This window comes from Mya arenaria, chromosome 3 (assembly GCF_026914265.1).
Source record: "Mya arenaria isolate MELC-2E11 chromosome 3, ASM2691426v1".
In the NCBI taxonomy this organism is placed as follows: domain Eukaryota; kingdom Metazoa; phylum Mollusca; class Bivalvia; order Myida; family Myidae; genus Mya; species Mya arenaria.
The window spans coordinates 81,323,697-81,345,582 of NC_069124.1; the positions used below are offsets into that span (position 1 = coordinate 81,323,697).

The 21,886-nt window shown below is 34.7% G+C and overlaps 1 protein-coding gene across 1 annotated transcript in view; it reads right to left on the reverse strand.

Annotated features, from left to right (window-relative positions):
- LOC128226318 (zwei Ig domain protein zig-8-like) overlaps nt 1-19,815 on the reverse strand; it is an 81,360-nt gene extending 61,545 nt beyond the window's left edge. Inside the window, exon 1 of the mRNA XM_052936202.1 lies at nt 19,456-19,815. Coding sequence (XP_052792162.1) covers nt 19,456-19,540 — 85 coding nt within the window. The 5' untranslated portion in view covers nt 19,541-19,815. The remainder of the gene's footprint in view (nt 1-19,455) is intronic.
- Nucleotides 19,816-21,886: the final 2,071 nt, after the last annotated feature.

A 21,886-nucleotide genomic window follows, 5' to 3' on the forward strand; every position in this document is an offset into this window, starting at 1 on the left:
TAAAAAGCAAACTATTGGTTATTGTATTGTATACTATTATAGTTTGATTGATTCGTGTTTTCTATTCCAGTTCATCCTTAAAAATAGATTAATTATAATATTGATTTAATATTTCACACTACATTGTATAATTGTAATTGTAATTTATTAAATATGTATATGAAACACAAAAAACTGTATAGTTTACGTGTAATAAAATTCTGTTCTGTTCTGTTCTGTTCATAATGGTCATAATACTAGTCATCATTATCGATAGACGATGCTGCAGCATCGGCATCAATATATTTATCGCTCTCATTATAAGCATCAAACGAAATCCTGAAGGCATTGATATCAGTATACATTTATTATTTTTATTTCTGATTAGACATCTAGATGTTCACCGCGGAATTAAAGACTTGGAATTGTATGAATGAAATAAATGGCATTTCATTTCACGTTCTTCTTGTTTACTCCGTGTGATATCGATTGTAAGAGAGATTACGGACGATAAGAGAGCAATGAAAACATGTGTTTGTATCATCAAAACAGTTAAAACGAGCAAAACAAGCCATAAAACATAATAGACTACTTGTAGGAGCATTACGATTGTACAAAGCACAACATTTGAAGACATTAATAATATTATGTTCGAACTGCATTCACATAATCGGTTTGAAAGATTCAGCATAGAATATTTATGATGCGTTTTCCTTTCCAGAAATCTAAAGCCTTTCTGAAATGCCAAAAGACAGATTGATGAAAGTAATGTTTGCAAAATTGGATGTTCAAGTGCACTCACAATTAATGCTAGATTTTTTTTAAATTTCTGTAAGCAACTGTCGGCCAATATTGGCTTGTCATTTCCAATGCATTTTTAATAATTAGTCCTAATCATTTATGACCAATTTAAAACAGACAATCTTAAAGGGGCTATACACCATATGATGAAATAGCGACAAAAAAGAAAATTGTCGAAAAATGACATAAGCTTGGTATCGATGTGTACAATGCATTAAAACTAACTAACTGAAGTACCAAATAGTTTACAATTAATTTAATTTTCGCAGTTTCTTTCGTATTTTTCCATTAAAAAAGATTACTAGGTATGTATACCTAGTAGAATTCATTCTTAACCGTGATTGGCTAGTCGATGTTATTACGCGATATTACCAGGTTAATTATATAGCTTTAATATTCCAAAAAAATGCGTAAGCCTTCGTAGCACAGTGGATACAACACTGGACTGCAATTTTGACGACACCGGCTCGAACCTCTGTCTCCGACTCGATTTTATTTTTACATTTTGGGATTATTTTTTTACAATTATGATATCAAAGAGTAAAACATTTTATTAAATAAATGTCCTGAGATTCGTTACAGTAAAAACTTGTTTGGTGCCGATCTGGTGTATAGTCCCTTTAACAGTCATATTTAGAGCTATGCATGTGGGAATTGCTTAGCCTACATTATCATCTTTAAACGTTTTAGAACACAATCATTTACCTTTTAAAAATATATAGATTATGAAATTTTGGAAAAACGACTTGTTTTAATAATGAAGTAATTATCATTGAAACTGCTATTTCTTTAGAGAGTTGTTATATCTGTATTAATTGATACATATTTTGACAAGAATCATCACCCGAGTATCTGAATGCATCAACTCGGACGCTTGTATGCGCCGCCCACCGTCGTTGTCCGTCGTTACCCGTCGACGCACCCTACTTCTCGTAGGTAACTCACAGTGAAACAATCATTATTATCCTTTTGACTGAGTTTTACCCTTTATTACCAGAACCCCCAAAATAATTCTATAATACAGACGAGTACAACTTTAAACAGTGAAATAAGAAATTTAAAACGCTCTGAAAAAGTTCATTCATTTTATTTTTCTGCGGTCAATTTATTTGCGTTAATAAAACCGTTCCGATCATTTTATTTTTGCATTCAAATAATGATAATGGGTCAATCAAAAACACAACTTTTCAAATCTGATTTACTTTATTGAAAACCTAAATTAGCCATTAACATAAACGAAATGCAAGGAAACGAAGATAGATATATCACAGGGTCATAACACCTCTTGCATAATTACTGCACCACAATACATTTAGCATTTATCTATATATATCTATATTCCACAGAAATATCAAAACAATGACAGAATTAGGTGCAATACCCAAAACACTGATACCGAGGATTGCACGATATTGTGGGAAATAACACTTCTAATCAACCAGTGAATAACATTTCAGAACAACTGTGAAACATAATCTTTGATTTTGATGAATAAATCCCCTCTAAACAACATTTTTATCATATCTTATTGCAGATAAACAAGCAGTTTAATGCACATTAAGCACATTTGCCCCGCCGATATGAGTAGGAACACCCCTACAGTTAGTTGCACTGCTTTTATTCCGATGTTGGACCGTTATCGCTAAGAAACTCTGCGTCCGTTATTAGCTAGTTGCTTGTTCGAAGCGCACATATTATACAATCGATGCATGATTACAATTCGTTGTTAATCACTTATGGATGACAAATATTTCTTCTTTTTTTTCAACGGTAAAATTGCTGGGGCGGTCCAGGATTTAAAATTAGAAGGGCGTAACTTAGGGGCGTAACCTTTTGACGTGTGCCCCTCCCTCAGAACCGAAACTTATTTGGTTTAAAGTGTTGGTAGTGTTTTGGGTCTTGTCCGAAATGGTGCGTGTTGGGCGTGTTGTATCTTTTTCTCTCCTATATTAACAAATAAAAATAAAAAATAAAACTTTTAGGGTTGGGGGGGGGCGCCGGATGAGCCCCCCCCCCCCCTGGATCCGCTAGAACAGTGGGTTTCTGGAAAGGTCGCTAGAACAGTAGGTTTGTGGAAGGGGTATACATGTTTAGATACAAATAATGTTAGATACTTTTCTTGTCCAGATATGTATACTATGCATATCAAGATCAGAAGGGTTTAAACAGATCATGATAACTGTAGGATATTTCCACAACCGTTCTTGGTGAAACAGACCCTAACGGCTGTTATTCACTAAAATGATACAAACGAATTTGACTTCGCAATAAGAATAACCTATTTCATTCAAATGTATGGTTTAAAACACAGTCAAAACGATTTTTAATCAGGTGGTTGAGAAAACCCCCAACATAAATCTATATAAAAATGAACAACAAGACTTAACAAGTTCGCCATTATCAATTCCATGCCCTATAAAACAGTTAATGTATAACTTGGACATATATTGTTTTGTTTAAGTTATAACAGCCCTTTAAAATTTAATATATCAAACATGAATTTGATTTAAATAAATCTTTTTGACTACATGAAATGGTCCAAAGAGTATTAAGAGTTGTGATGACATATATAGTTGAACCATGCATTGCCTCAATCATAAACAATAGTATTAGCATGGATTTTTTATCTGGTAAACTTAAACAAGTTTAACCTCCAAGTCATCGATTCTTACCAAGTGCATGATCTTGGAGTCCTTTACCGTAAACAATAAAAGCTACAAATTTTAAGTGTTACAAATATTATAATGCGAGTCTAGTCCTTCCCTCTCGTTCTTATCTTCGAAAGCGTTATAAGCCGCCGGGAGGGAATCAACGAAATCTCATTTACAGTTTTAAGCCGCACGTTATTATGAAGACTTATATATTCGAATCCGAAATCTGGAGCACCCGTATCTACCGTAAATTAAATAATCAAACATAATTTATTTGCCGGTGTCTGCAAACATTGAGCACTTGATAATACGTGTTCATGTTTATAACGTTCATTGCTAATAGTTGCTTGTCACTATCTTAAGTAATCAAACATTCAGTGACTAACTTGTTTAAATGATAATTATGTAGATTTTAACGTCCGGGTTGAAACACAAATCTAGAATATAATAAGCTTTGGCACAGCTAGGTATCAATGATATAAAAGTGGTTCAAGCAACTATATATATATATATATATACTTCATGTTGAAATCATATATGATTTATTCCCGCAGGCAGCCGATAACCTTTCCCTTTACTTCTGCAAAGTCGGTGACATGGAATAAATAAAATCTCAATCCCGCGACAATATGAAGACATATATATCTAGATTTCAACACTGGAGAAGATAATATAAATTCACGTATCTCTCATAAATCAAATAATCAAACATAATTTCTGTGCCGGTGTTTGCAAACTCTAACTGGGTACTTGATAATACGTTTTCATTTTTATAACGTTCACTGCTAATATTTGCTTGTCTATCTGAAGAAAACAAACATCCAGTGCCTAACTTGTATAAAGGATAACTATCAGACTTTTAACGTCTGGCGTTGGTTCACATATAAAGAATGCCATAATAGTTTGGCATATTCGTGGACTAGTGTTATTTAAATTTCTCATTCGAGACTTTTCAGTTATTACAAATTACAAGTGTAATTCAATTCAATTGTGGTGAAAGTTGCGCCCTCCCGACCCCCGACATTTCGAAAGTTTCCTGCCCGGTGTCCGTAGTATCGTATGAACATGGTACGTTAACTGTTCGACTCCCCTGCAAATAGTCGTGCAACGGCAAGGTCTTACGGCCGCCTCACGGTGTTCCGAACTCGCATGAACAACATGCGATACCCGTGCGACCCCTACCTGGTACCTTGAGAGCTGCTCTTGACCTCGAACATTCTACGAGCTCGGCGAGAACTCGGGAGCTAGGGCAAATTTCCATTTCTGTCGAACCATCATACTTTTAGCAGAATCTGTTTATCGTTTTAATTTGCCCATATGCGTATAAGTGAATACATTAAATATCTTACTGCGATTTGCGAAATTGCCACATTTCACCCCGTGCTATCCTATCTTACACCTCTTAAAGTGTGTTCGCCTGGTCCAAGGCATGTTTTTTGTTGTCAGTCAAGAAGAGATGATCAATTACAGTAGCATTTGCAATAATTGGTTTTCATTTCAAGATATGGATATTGGGAGATCAATTCACCAGAAATTATATTTCTGCGAAATCCTTTTAAGATACAGCATACACGAATATCTAATAGGTATACTGATACATTTCTCGTCTTTAAAATTGTGATTAGAGCGGAGAGTAATTTTAAAATATTTGCATATTTTAGATAGACGTTCATCACAACATACACTTCGCCACAAACTATATACATATACAGATCATATCAATATTATGCAAAAAGCTACAGAAACAAGCCTAGTAGCAACAAAAAGTTTAAACATAAACCCGGTTTAGTGGCACTGGGTAAACGCCAAAGACATAGAACATAAAATCACAAATAAGGAACACAGAAGAACAGTACAAAACTCCACAAACAGCACAGTGCATACATAATATATATATATATATATATATATATATATATATATATATATATATATATATATATATATATATATATATATATATAAATATGTATGTTTATCAAGAATTGCTAAGTACCGCCTTGCACGGTCAGTAAAATGTAAATTTACTGGGGGTTTAAGACGACCTATAATCGGCGTAAAGGCATGCTCCCACCGCATATAGCTCTTGTTTGATTGTTTGACGAGTTGAACTTTTATATTGTAATGAAAAACAAAACCTTCTAACCACTTGTCTGCTTTCGTTAGAAAGAAAATATCAATAACTTTATTAATATGTTGAACGATTTTACCTAATTATTCAGACGATGCCGGCACGGACGTTTGTACAATAACGTCTTATTGATCCAAAAATAAAAACAACAAAAGCACAGAGATTTCAAATGCGTTATTTAAAATAGTTCGTTCCCATATATATTCCACTGACAACTATAAGGGGATTTAATGTGTTTTAATAGGTATACTATTAATTCCATTGGTACGTGTATAAACATTCAAACAACGTTAGATCACTATTCATTCGTATACTGTCTCTTTTTTCAAATTCTTTATTTTTTTTAAATTCTTTAGAAAATCGGCTTCCATCAACTGTTCTTATAGGCATAAGGTTATCTAAAACAATGTTCATAAAACTGCCGGTAATGACGAGTACAATGATGGTAATGATCAGCGCCAGAAATAACAAGTGAAATAAATTGAGCAAGTATGTTCAAGGAAGCCACATGACATAGATTCTATCATCAACGTCTTCATAACATAAGCAAACATGTTAACATGGTGTTAGTGTTTTGTTCTCTATCTGCAGATCTAGATAATGAGATAGTTCTGAACGCAAATAGGATCAATGCTATTTTAGGAGACAAAAACATGTGTTTAAGAAATTGTTGCAATCGATAATTAACTGCATGTTGTGCAGCTAATATTATGTTAAGACTATATCTTTAATCGCATTTAATGTCATTAGACCTTGGGGACATTAAAAGTTTTACTGAAAACAAATACTAGAACAGTGACAGGATTGTTTAACATATTTTAGGGTAATACCCATCCAATGACATAAACTCATTGCATTATCACAGTGGACTTTTTCAGGATTTATAGTGGATAAAAATGCAAAAAATTGTATCAGCGTTGAATAACTGATTATTAGAAAACACAACATACCACGTTTAAACAAACATTCTGAAGCGGTTATATTTTTTAATGAATTTCTGAAACTTTTTACCCCAGTATCTATATGACATAAAACGTATTAGTGGACAAGGTATGACGCGATAGCGTTGAGTGTTATTTAAATGTGTCAAACGCGTGCAATGATTGAGAAAAAACCCCATTTAGGTTAGTGTAAAAGTAAGAAAATAAAACTGGCAATACCGATTGCTCCCCCTCACTCCCACATCACTGTACAAACGTTACTGATGAGAACTCAGGTTCACACCAGAGTCAATGCAGGGACAAAGAAGTTTCCGTTACAACTATACGAGTACTCGTAGCATGATTATTCCTATAATATCGACGCGCATTAAGATACTATTTAAACCATTATTCTACGTTTTGAATATAGCTCACAACAGGATTAAGTCCTAGATATATGGCAGCTGAATACTGCAAGATGAGAAGTTCACCGAGGCCGCCCACATTCCGGGCGAACAAGAGTTCCTTGAAACGAGCATGTAGTAGAGACCACAATGGAGCAAAAGCCACATTATAACACCGGGGCATCATGTCAAGGGTTTATGTAGGCCTTAATAGGCATGCTACCCGATCATTGTCACAAGTGTCCAATCCGCGGTCATATAAACATATACATATCTTTATTCCTTGTGTGCAGTGACCGTTGACTTGTAAATGAGAGTTTGCAGAGGAATTATCAATTTTATGTTTGAAACAGTGTACTAGAAACAAATTGAAATTTGATTTTACTGATAAATATCTTTAATTCACCGATTAGCATTTACTTTTAACACATACTTTTTCTCCATGTTAGCAATGCGAATGTTTATTACTCCACTGTTACATCAAACAATATCCGCCGTCGGCTGCAGAATTTTATTTAGCAAGAAAGAATGATGCCAAGAAACACACTACAGTTGAGATGACAACTATCCCAGCATTTTAGAGTTTTGATAACCCTGCTTCTGAAATACTCTTGACGTTGGCAATTCCACCTTATCTTTTTTCATATGGCTTATCTAAACATAGTGAAGGTTTACATTTTTAATCACCTCACCCTTCATTACCTTTTTAAAACTGATATGTATAAACTTGTCTCAAATACCTTTGACCAAGATTCAGTAAATGAACATTTATTATTTTTGCTTCTGATTAAACACCCAGATGTTCACAGCGGATTAAAGACTTGGAATTGTATGAATGAAATAAATAACATTCCATTTCACGTTCTTCTTGTTTACTCCGTGTGATATCGATTGTAAGAGAGATTACGGACGATAAGAGAGCAATGAAAACATGTGTTTGTATCATCAAAACACCTTAAACGAGCAAAACCAGCAATTAAACATAATAGACTACTTTTGTTTTGTACAAAGCACAACATTTGAAGAAAAGAATAGTATTATGATCGAACTGCATTCAGATAAATCGGTTTGCACGATTAAGCATAACATATTTATGATGCGTTTTCCTTTCCAGAAATCAAATACCTTTCTCAAATGCCAAAAGACAGATTGATGAAAGGAAAGTTCGCAAAATTGTATGTTCACGTGCACTCACAATTAATGCTAGAATTCATTTTAATTTCTGTAAGCAACTGTCGGCCAATATTGGCTTGTCGTTTCCAATGCATTTTTAATAATAAGTCGTAATCATTTATGCCCAATTGGAAACAGACAACCTAAACGGTCATAATTAGCGCCATGCACGTGAAAATTGCTTAGCCTACATTATCATCTTTAAACGTTTTAGAAAAAAAAAATCAGTTATCTTTTAAAAATATATAGATTATGAAATTTTGGAAAAACGACTTGTTCTAATAATGAAGTAATTATCATTGAAACTGCTATTTCTTTAGAGAGTTGTTATATCTGTATTTATTGATACATATTTTGACAAGAATCATCACCCGAGTATCTGAATGCATCAACTCGGACGCTTGTATGCGCCGCCCACCGTCATTGTCCGTCGTTACCCGTCGACGCACCCTACTTCTCGTAGGTAACTCACAGTGAAACAATCATTATTATCCTTTTGACTGAGTTTTACCCTTTATTACCAGAACCCCCAAAATAATTCTCTAATACAGACGAGTACAACTTTAAACAGTGAAATAAGAAATTTAAAACGCTCTGAAAAAGTTCATTCATTTTATTTTTCTGCGGTCAATTTATTTGCGTTAATAAAACCGTTCCGATCATTTTCTTTTTGCATTCACATAATGATAATGGGAGAAAGCACTTTACAGAAAAAAACACAAAACTCATTAGTTTACTTTGTATACCGTTTTAATATTTTCTGTTTTCTGCATTAAATCTCCTGTTCACGTTTTAGTCAATCAAAAACACACTTTTCAAAGCTGATTTTACCTTATTGAAAACCTAAAAAAGTCATTACCATAACTGAAATGCAAAGAAATGAAGATAGATCACAGGGTCATAAAATCTATTGCATAATTACTTCTCCACAATACACTTAGCATTTATCTATATATCTCTCTATATATCTTTATATCTCTCTATTTATCTTTATATCTTTATATCCACAGAAATATCATAACAACGGCAGAATAAGGTGCAGTATCCAAAACACAGATACAGAAGATTGCACGACATTGCTCCTGTCTGGAGATAACACTTCTTTCAGAACAACTGTGAAACATCATCTTTGATTTTTATTAATTAAGCCTCTCTAAACAACATTTTAATCATATCTTATTGTAGATACACAAGCAGTTAAATTCACATAAAGCACATTCCCCCCGCATATATGAGTAGGATCATCCCACCAGTTAGGAGTCTGCTGTTATTCCGAAAATGTTGCTAAGAAACTCTGCGTTTGTTATAAGGTAGTTGCTTGTTCGAATCTAAAGCGCCCATATTGTACAATTGATGCATAATTACAATTCGCTGTGGTTACAATCAGTGTTAATTACTAATGGATTAAGAAGACAGATCCCAACCCTATCAGTGCAGGGGCGGTTCCAGGATTCGAAGTAAGAGGGTTGTAACTTAGGGGCTTCACCTTTCGACGTGTGCCCCTCCCTCAGAGCCGAAACTTATTTGTTTTAAACTTTAAGGTCTTTTTTTAAGTATTCGCCAAAGACAATTTTAACAATTTCTAGTCCGAAATGGTGTATTGTATTATTTTTCTCTCCTATATTGAAATATTAAATAAACTTATGGGGGGGGGCATGCCGGACGCCGCCTCCCCTCCTCCCCAGGATCTGCTAGAACAGTGGGTATGTGAAAAGGGTAGACATGATTACATACAAATAATGCTAGACACTTTACTGTCCAGATATGTTTGCTCTGTATATCGATATTAGAAGGTTTAAAACAAATTAAGGATAACTGCAGGATATTCCTCCTAAGGTTCTTGGTGAAACGGAACCCTAACAACTGATATTAACCAACATGTTACGAACGAATATGACTTAGCAATTAGAATAACCTATTTTATTCAAATGTAGGGTTAAAACACAGTCAAAAAGATTTTTAATCAGGTGGTTATGAACAAAAAAACATGGGTCTATATAGAAACAGAAGAACAAGATTTAGTAAATGTGACACAATAAGCTTTCCATCACATTCACTTGTAAATTATTAAGTGAAAGGCGTTGAATTAAATATGAAAAAAGAATTAAAGAAACATGTAATAAATATTTCAATTTTTGAAGGGGAGGGGGAATACCGTTTCGCCATGAACAATTCCATACTCTAAAATAAACAGTAAATGTAAAACTTAAGTGTCTATTCAATATGAATAATGCAAAATGTTGTATATAAACATATAAAAGAACAATAATATATTATCTTAAACTTAAATCAAAGCTGTTAAAGGAGTTCAATCAACTCTGTTTATACTTAATACTGAAACCATATGATTTCTTCCCGCAGACAGCAGATGCTCTTTTCCTGTGTGCGTTGTGAGCCGCCAACGTAGGCTCTTACGTGGGCGAAGTCATTTGCATGGAATAAATAAAAACTCAATTCCGCGACATCATGAAGACATATTTATATCTAGATCTCAACACTGGAGAAGATAATATAAATTCCAGTATGTGTCATAAATCAAATAATCAAACATAATTTCTGTGCCGGTGTTTGCAAACTCTCACTGGGTACTTGACAATACATTTTATTTTTATAACATTCACTGCTAATATTTGCTTGTCACTATCTAAAGTAATCAAACATGCAGTGTCTAACTTGTATAAATGACAATATTCCGACTTTTATCGTCTGGCGTTGGTTCACAAACAAGAATGCCATAATAGTTTGCCATATTGGTGTACTGTGTTATTTTAATTTCACAATCTAGGCTTCTCAGTAGAAATTAGTCATTCAGGTCAATTACAATTTGTACAATATCTACCAATAAGCGCATTCGGCTGAATAAAGCAAACGCATATAAGTGTATTGTTTATCAACAATATCATGTAGCAAACAATATCATCTTTCTCTCAAGTTGTGATCCAAATGGTTTATAACTATGTACTTAATGCTTTGGAAAATCTAAGCATCGTCACGTTCAAACACAAACTTATTAAGGATTTAAACTGCGGATTAGTATATATTAAGTTATTAGACAATGGTAAATCTGTACAGATGTCGAGGACGGTGACAATGGTAAAGCTGTATAGATGTCAAGGACGGAAATCTGTACAGATGTCAAGGACGGTGACAATGGTAAAGCTGTACAGATGTCAAGGACGGTGACAATAGTAAATGATTACAGATGTCAAGGACGAAGACGATGGTAAAGCATTACAGATGTAAAGAACGGAGACGATGGTAAAGCTGTACAGATGTCAAGGACGGTGACAATGGTAAATGTGTACAGATGTCAAGGACGGTGACAATGGTAAAGCTGTACAGATGTCAAAGACGGTGACAATGGTCAAGCTGTACATATGAAAAGGACGGAGACAATGGTAAAGCTGTACAGATGTCAAGGACGGTGACAATGGTAAATGTTTACAGATGTCGAGGACGGTGACAATGGTAAATGTGTACAGATGTCGAGGACGGTGACAATGGTAAATGTGTACAGATGTCGAGGACGGTGACAATGGTAAATGTGTACAGATGTCGAGGACGGTGACAATGGTAAATGTGTACAGATGTCGAGGACGGTGACAATGGTAAATGTGTACAGATGTCGAGGACGGTGACAATGGTAAATGTGTACAGATGTCGCGGACGGTGACAATGGTAAATGTGAACTGATGTCAAGGACGATGACAATGGCAAATCTGTACAGATGTCGAGGACGGTGACCAATGGTTAATCTGTACAGATGTCAAAGACAGGGAAATTCTTGTCTGGAGAAAAAGAGATCATTTTTTTCTAACATAATTTAAGGAAAACAATTTATGCTGCTGAGTCCTTGTCCTTATTCTCTTTTTGGAAAACGCCATCAGTACTCTGCAAATTGTAGTATACTCTAAAAATGTAAAGTCGGACTCGAAAGCTGTGCAGAGCTTGTGTTACTTTGTTGTATAACAAATTAAAATTGACGACTTAACAGTACGGATTGCTAACGAATCCGCGCCACAGAGTAAAGAGCCATATGCGTATAAGTGAATATATTAAAGATCTTACTGTGATTTGCGAAATTGCCACATTTCACCCCGTGCTATCCTATCTTACACCTCTTAAAGGGTTTTCGCCTGCTCTAAGGAATGTTATTTGTTGTCAACCAAGAAGAGATGATCAATTACAGTAACACTTTTCATTTCAAGATATGGATATTGGGAGTTGTTCAATTCACCAGAAATTATGTTTCTGCAAATTCCTTTTAAGATACAGCATACACGTATATCTTATAGTTAGACTGATACTTTTCTCGCCTTTAAACTTGTGATAAGAGCGGAGAGTAATTCTTGACATATTTGCACATTTCGCCACAAACTATATACACATACAGTTCCTGTCAAGACAACCTATATTCGGCGAAAAGGAAATTAGCTCTTGTTTGATTGTTTGACAAAATGATAAGTTTTAACTATACAATATACACTTTTATATTGTAGTAAAAAACAAAACATTCTAACCACTTGTCTGCCTTCGTTAAAAAGAAAAGATCAATAACTCTTATATGGTTTACGATTTTACCTAATTATTCAGACGACACCGCCACGAACGTTTGTACAATAACGTCTTAACACTTCCAAAAAAACACACAAAAAAGCACAAAGAATCACAGGTTATTTAAATTTGTTTGTTCCTATATAACTGGCACTGCCAAATGTAAGTGGGTTTAACCTGTTTTAAAAGGTTTCATTATAGACCATACGTGAATAAACATTCGAACAACGTAAGAACGCTATCCATACGTCCACTGCCTCTTTTTTTAAATCTTCATTTTTTTTAATCTTCAAAAAAATCAGTTATCTATAAACATTTCTTATAGGCATCTAAAACTGCCGGTGATGACGGTTACCGTGACGACTACGATGATGGTGATGTTCGTCCTGTTAACGATGAAGTAATAAAGTGAAGTAATTATTAGCAATAATTCAGTACAAAATCATCAAAATGAAACTATATTCGATATGAAGACACACGTGCCTTCGCATATAAATCACAACGAATTGTATGCGTTACAGCGCCTCGTTGGATGACGACGAACTACTTCATCAGAACCATTACATGTTTTCCATCCAATATTCCAAAGATCTAACACACATCTGATACACTTCACATGAATTGGTAAACTGTAAACATAAAACTAACATCATTTTGTTTAATGATATTAGACATTTGGATGAAATTATATATGTACATGCTATGTCTGTTTGTATGTAAATAAGATAGCCTTGAATGCTGGATTTGAGGCTATCAGGCTTTCAACCAGGATTAAAATATAGCACAGCCATAGCATTTGCATCCAGGGGAAAATATTTTGATATACAACATATAATGGTGTTCGCATTTATTTGCGGGCCAATATAATGTGAGTCGAAGAGTTTCATTGTTTTCCGTGGCTTACTTCTTTGAAGATGCATTTTGGCGAAAGAGCTAAAACATCTGCTTTGTAGGCAGATGTCTTCGGTCTACATCATAAGGAAATCGTCTATGTTAATAGATCGCCGTGCCATATGCACAGCACGCGCTAGTTAAATTAAAGCTTACGCCATGAACTTAAGTAAGATATGTAAATATGAAAAGCGATCGAAACATATTTAAAAGAATTCTGTAAACGAGATTTGTATGAAAGTATCCAGCTTTTGTAGGAGAAATCGAAATAAAGCATGGACTGTAATGTATCGCATATTTATCAGAGGTGTATTGTCCTATTTGCTTTTTTATTTGCATCGACACCGCACACATCAATCAAACTAAGTACATTGCAAAAATGTGAGCTATTTTGTTAATTTTTCATTCATTCCGAAGTGAAAAATATCAGAATAGCGTAAATGGAAAGACCTGCGTAAATCGACAAAGTTAAACATTATTTTTTGGGTAAGACATACTTATTTATCACAGCTACTTTATCATCCGTTATAACACTACCATTGAACGGCGAAATAAATAAAACCAGACGGGCTGTTTTGCTAAATTGTTCAGTTTGTGGATTATTTGTTTAAAGTGGGAAAATTAAGTAGCTTACAATATATTGACTTTAAAAAAATAAATAAAGATAACGTAAAAGGCAAAACCACTAGTTGGGGTTATTCAGGTGACAAATCTATCAACTATTTTGTTTTAACATGTAACAGAACACTCTTAGCTGGAGGTTTTGTACGAGGAAGGAGGTCCATAGTGCTTTCAAACTACTTCCAGTGTAAACATAATCATGCAATGTAAGATGGATTTTCAGCGCTAGAAATAACAAGAGAAATACATTGAGCAAGTATGTTCAAAGACTATGGCAGAGATTCTATTATCAACGTCTTCCTAACATAAACAAACTTGTTCACATGGTGTTAGTGTCTTGTTCTCTATCTGCAGCGCAAGATAGCGTCATAGTTCTGTACGCAAATAAGAGCAATGCTATTTGAGGAAACAAATACAGATTTTGATGAAATTGTTGCAATCAATATTTAACTGCATGTTGTGCAGCTAGTATTTTGTTAAGACTTTTTCTTTAATCACATTTAATGCCATAAGAACTCGGGGACTTAAAGTTTAACTGAAATTTTAACTGAAAACAAATACAATACAGTGACAGGGTTGTTTAACATAGGGTAATACCGAACCGATGTAATAAACCCATTACTGTATCACCATTGATATTTTTACAGGCAATATATAAGCGTGGAACTACTCTGCGACATAATACTGATTAATAGTAAACACAATATACCACTTTGAAACAAACGATGTCCATTTTGAAGCGGCCATATTTTCAAAGATTTCTGAAAACTTTTACCCCAATGAAAGCGCTGAGCAAACAAATAGATGACAAAACGTATTACTAGACAAGGTATGCCACGATAGCATTTATAAACGCAAAGTAACGTTTAACCATTTAGAGTATGCTGTTGTAGTCGGTCGCATGGTGGTTTTAAGTGTTGTAAGTCTCTTTATAATTTGTAAGCCATCAGGAAGAGATGAGTCTTAATTCTAACAAATGGTTTCAAAACTGAAGACTTTAACGCGAAAATATTGCATGGTATGTGGTGCAAGAAAAGAAAATGTAAACCATGTCCACTCCAAAACATTTTTCTGTTAAACAAACATCGTTATAGTTCTTCAAATGACACCAATACAAACGCAATCGACTGTTTAAGTCTGTCTTAAATTTCATCTGCTTTTGTGGATAAAGGTTCTCTTTACAAAACACATTATGCCAATTGACTTCGTGTTAATATAGTTCAGGAGAATTGTCTGGAATAAAGATTAGAGCATAACTTTTTCCAAAATAAAAAATCGACTGTGGCATTTCCGTATTTATAAGTCAGTCCCTTGAAGTAGAAAAACACGAATGCGAATTGTGAAACAGCTTTTTCCAACTGTAAAAGACCACTGCAAAACATTCAACGTATTAACACCTGCCAAAGGTAATATATACCACATATATCAATGCTATTATCCAAAGTGTCATAGCGTACATATGTACCAAGTGTCATAGCGTACATATGTACAAAGTGTCAAAGCGTACATATGTTCCAAGTGTCATAGCGTACATATGTACAAAGTGTCATAGCGAACATATGTACAAAGTGTCAAAGCGTACATATGTTCCAAGTGTCATAGCGTACATATGTACAAAGTGTCATAGCGTACATATGTACCAAGTGTCATAGCGTACATATGTACCAAGTGTCATAGCGTACATATGTACAAAGTGTCATAGCGTACATATGTACAAAGTGTCAAAGCGTACATATGTTCCAAGTGTAATATCGTACATATGTACAAAGTGTCATAGCGTACATATGTACCAAGTGTCATAGCGTACATATGTACAAAGTGTCATAGCGTACATATGTACCAAGTGTCATAGCGTACATATGTACCAAGTGTCATAGCGTACATATGTACCAAGTGTCATAGCGTACATATGTACCAAGTGTAATAGCGTACATATGTACAAAGTGTCATAGCGTACATATTTTCAAAGTGTAATAGCGTACATATGTACAAAGTGTCATAGCGTACATATGTACCAAGTGTCATAGCGTACATATGTACAAAGTGTCAAAGCGTACATATGTTCCAAGTGTAATAGCGTACATATGTACAAAGTGTCATAGCGTACATATGTTCAAAGTTTCATAGCGTATATATGTACAAAGTGTCATAGCGTACATATGTACAAAGTGTCATAGCGTATATATGTACAAAGTGTCATAGCGTACATATGTACAAAGTGTCATAGCGTACATATGTACCAAGTGTCATAGCGTACATATGTACAAAGTGTCATAGCGTACATATGTACAAAGTGTCATGGTGTTATGATGTACCAAGTGTCATAGAGTACATATGTACCAAGTGTCATAGCGTACATATGTACCAAGTGTCATAGCGTACATATGTACCAAGTGTCATAGCGTACATATGTACCAAGTGTCATAGAGTTCTGGTGTACCAAGTGTCATAGCGTACATATGTACCAAGTGTCATAGAGTTCTGATGAACCAAGTGTCATAGAGTTCTGATGTACCAAGTGTCATAGCGTACATATGTACAAAGTGTCATAGCGTACATATGTACCAAGTGTCATAGAGTTCTGATGTACCAAGTGTCATAGAGTACATATGTACCAAGTGTCATAGCGTACATATGTACCAAGTGTCATAGCGTACATATGTACCAAGTGTCATAGCGTACATATGTACCAAGTGTCATAGAGTTCTGATGTACCAAGTGTCATAGCGTACATATGTACCAAGTGTCATAGAGTTCTGATGTACCTAGTGTCATAGAGTTCTGATGTTCCAAGTTTCATAGCGTACATATGTACAAAGTGTCATAGCGTACATATGTACCAAGTGTCATAGAGTTCTGATGTACCAAGTGTCATAGCGTACATATGTACATAGTGTCATAGCGTACATATGTACCAAGTGTCATAGAGTTCTGATGTACCAAGTGTCATAGCGTACATGTACCTAGTGTTATAGCGTATATATGTACAAAGTGTCATAGCGTACAATGTGTTAAAGCGTACATATGTTCCAAGTGTCATTTAGCATGATAATCCAGATCAAAATATGTGTAGACATACAGAACCATAATTCGTGTTTTAATTGTGTTAGTTTTGCCTTATTTGTGTTAAATGCATGTATGTAAAACTTAATAACTATTAAGATGTATTAAATAACCCACCAGCTATTTTCGAAACATAAATACTAGGAATGGCATTGCCAATTTCGAACCTCGAACATTTGGCCAAAAGCAGTGATAGTTCGTGTTCCAAAGTTAAATGATCTTTTCCCCCTGGCTTATGCAGTATCGCAACACTAAGTAAAACGGTAACTAAATAAACATGGCAATAATGGCAGATCCCTCACATTCCACGACCAAAGTACAACCTCCGCTGGCGAAAATTCAGATACGGAATCAATATAATAAACCAAGTACTAAGTAAGAGAGGTTACGACCGTAACTACTGCCCATTGCTTCGGTCTATAATGTTGACATATTGGTCATGATCAACCATTGTTCAACGTCTTCAATAGCAAACACAGTAGGGGCAGGTTGACACTTCAATCCGGGCTGATCGATCCGAGGCTTACGGCAGCTCATTACACCCAGGTGAGAAGTTCGCCGAGGCCGCCCACATTCAGTGCGGACCTGAGTTCCTGGTGACGGGCCCGGGCTCGCAGAATGTGTGAAGGCAACAATGGAGCAATGGCCTCACTGTGACACCGAGATCAGCGTAATCGCACCTCCTATCAAAGGTGTTTGTGGATCTTGAGAAACCTGTTACCCGATCATTGTCATAATATTCTACTCCACTGTCAGCCATGTTTAAATAGTGTTGACGTTATGAAGGATTAATTAGGGCTAACCATGTTTCCAACGATATTTCTACGATTGCAGCAGACAAAATATTGAATAACTCCACTATTTATCAGAAACTATTCCATTCCCACGCTACAGTGTATGTATAATGATGTTACAGTAATTCTTGTTACATTAACAAAAAATATAATACCGGCTATGTAATCATTTTAGTAATATGTCATAGGAAATTCTTCTGTTTCATTATATCAATCATTTACTGAACACAGGCTGTTTGCTCGCTTCTATTTAATGATCAATTTATTACTAGCTCTTGTCAAATAAACAAATTATTTCCACGATTCCATGATATTTTTTACTTCATTTCATTCATAAACTATCGTCATGCCCAGAAATTAGTGTATGAGTAAGACAATTCCAACATGACGTACGCATATACTTTTCTTTGTCGTACCGTTAAACAAGTTTTTCAAGTCAAATAGATATTCTTTTTATATTGATGGAAATCATATATTCCATAAACAATTCAACCGCATTTATGTTTTCTAAGCTTGCGTTAAAAGGCTTTTCATTTCATGTCGTAAAGCATGGTCCACTGAAAACGCGTCCTCCGCTCCATGCAACAACTCGGCAATAACTCATTGTACACACACAATATTATAAATGACAATAAAGGGTGAGGTGATCAAATATGAAAACCTTTACAATATTTATATAAACAACACGAAAGGACAAATATGATATATCAGAAGTATTTCAGACGCATGGTTGTCATTACATTCAAATGTATGGTGATGACACCTAATGTTACGACTTCCAATGTTCTTGGAGACTAGCAAAACAGTGATAAAACATCATGAATGAAATTCAATATATGATGAAATTACTAAGCTCGTACTATATATAGATATTTGCATGCAAATATAACAATAAAATTAGATCTGTTGCACATAGACCTCTGTCTGAATTGAACATTAGCAAAACAGTTGTTCGAGTGCGTATCATTCAAATATTATCTAGTATTTGATATTAACGTCAATGGTTTGTAAGCAACTGCCGGCAAAACGTACACTGCACGTCGAGAAATTAGTGACTGTCAATTTAAAGTTACAACGTGTATTGGCAAATCGGCAAAACGCCTTTGGAAATTGCAAACATAGAAAATTTAGGGTCAAGGTATGCATTTTTAATATTTACAAAACTGCTAATAATATTATTTTATTAAAACAAACTGATAGTATGAAGCAGCTTCATTTTTTCTCTCTTATTTGACCAATTTTGTTAAATAGTTTACATAAACAATCGTGTCAAACTGTTTTATTGTATCTTCCAATTTCGTTTTCAAGACCATTGCGCTTCAACTTAATTTGGAGTTATTTCCACATCCCAGCATGTTCTAAATAACAATCGTTTGCCTTTAAAATTATATACATTACGAAAATAGATGTCATTAAAAAGGTTATTAATCATAGTGTATAAATTGGTACGTATTTATTGAAGAGACACCTCACCTGCGCGTCTGAAGATAACAAGGATCACGATGAGGCCGGCAACATGGGACCATCTAGGCCTTTCTCTTCCGTTACCCGCCGCCATCGTGCATCAAGGTTCCCCGATACACACTACTTCCGATAGGTAACTACAAACTTTTTCGACCTCAATATTCTTTCTGAGTGTCACCTGTGTAATTCCAACACTGTATTAAGAAGTCATGATATGATGTGTCGCAAGTCTTGGCAAACAAGGAAAGGTTGAAATTATAATATTAAATTATAAGCAGAAAATAGAAACACAGTGCAAAAGTACATCAATTTCCTTTATCTATCAACTAGAACTAACAAATCCGATTCTATAATTGGACCCGTAGCATAAAGTAACTGCTGACTTTCTGTTTTCCTTCACATGATGGCAATTAGTTGATTAGTTAATTAAAGCACTAAACACAACAACTCTCAACATTGTAGTAAAACTTTGAACACCGTTATTTTGTGTGTTTTCTGTATTAAAACTCGCAATTTCGTTTCAATTTATCCTCATTATGATTTTCAAACTAGATTCTTCCTTTTTAATATTTAAAACAGATATTAACATACATACATTGTATATTTATCAACGAAAATATAGTTATAACAAGACCATAGAACAGCTCCCACAGCAATCCTTTTAGAAAACATCAATGCTATATATACCAAATATTTAGTGAGCATCGAGTACGCTGAAATAACATAGCACTTGACAATGCATGTTCCCATTCCCACTTCTATTGTAACTTACTGTCAATCACCTGTTTACTAAGAAGTATACCCAAAAAAACGCTCCGGGGGAATGCGCGACACTAAATAGCACTTATAGTCAACCATTGTACACTTAGAATCTAATTAATCCAGCTACTCACATCAACACTTTTATCACATCTTATAGCAGATATGCATGTAGTAGTATTTCACATTAAGCAAATTTTCCCCACCGATATAAGGAGGATCATCCCATCAGATACACTGCAGTAAATCCGAAATAACCCCTCTCCGATAGACCACAGTCACTCAGAAAATAAGCGGTTCGTTCGTTATTAGCTTTGTCGAACTTAGGATTTTCGTCTGTCGCGCTTTGTCTCAAGGTGCAAAATGGTGATTTTTCCCATAAAATATGAAGCCTTATCGTATCACAAAAGCAACGACGATTATCATGATAGGACGCAATAGGTCGATTTACATGAATTAGATGTTCAACATTTACCCCACAAACCTTCTAGATCAATCGAAACCCATAACTATCATAACTTAAACCATCAATAAAAATATCATATCGCAATAAACATAACTTAAAGATTTATTTTTCGGATGTAAGGTTTTAGTGTATGTTTATTCAATAAGGTCACATACGACAGATAACTTTATGCCGAAGGCGTTTATACATTTCTTATCAATATATGATTTATTGCGTATAATGGTACTACTTTTCCATTTATTGGAGTGAAATCATTCATAGATTGTTGTCAGTATATGTATATAATGCTAATGCTGTGAAAAGAACACCACACGTACAGACTGCATTGAATTGCAAAACAGTAGTAAACTTATGTCGCATTTCAAGTAGTCATAAAACAAAACGCCCGTTTGATTGATTACTTTATAAATGGGTTAACATAAGTATTAAACGTATTTCAATGTATATGGACTATTTTATTCTGAAATAACTGATGATCTAAGAACGATGAATACATATTTAACGAAGCCATGTACGACCCTATCTTTATCAGATTTACATTTTTAGACTATCTGCGCATGCGCGCAGGTAGTCTTAAGACCACAAACTCCAAAGAACTACTTCTATTCATGTCGTTTTAACCCATTTTTTGTCTCAATGCGCTCTATGTTTAGCAGAATGACGTCGAAACCATAAAAATAGATTGGTTGTGTTGCAGTCCGAGTATGAGTTTTTGCTTGTTCGGCTATTTCCGCGTTGTACTTATGTATCCCGGCGTTTTATTTTTAGCAGAATATAACTATTTTTCGTTATATTTATCAGATTAATGAGGGTCAAGATAGGAGGCTCTGGTAGGAAGATAACATATTGATATTCACTCTGAGTTTAGCCCATGATGTTTCAGAAATGATTACCGACCGCAAGTGTCCCATCGCCTACAGGATTTGTTATTACAACCTGACGTGACCCTGAAGCACGCTAATTTGTAATGGTGCTTTTTTATTTGACTTTTATGAGATAAGAAACACAAATAATTGTCTAAGTTTAAAATAGTTGTATCTCAGGTTTCGCATTGCTAATGCTTCAAATACTATACATTGTAATTTACCTGCAACACAATAACAATATACTATTCATTCTATGATTTTAGGCGTTTATATTTCTAATGAGATGTTTTCAATTTTTTGCATAAAAGCTTCGTTCCGGTGTATTCTTGGCATAGTTTTAGACATTAGT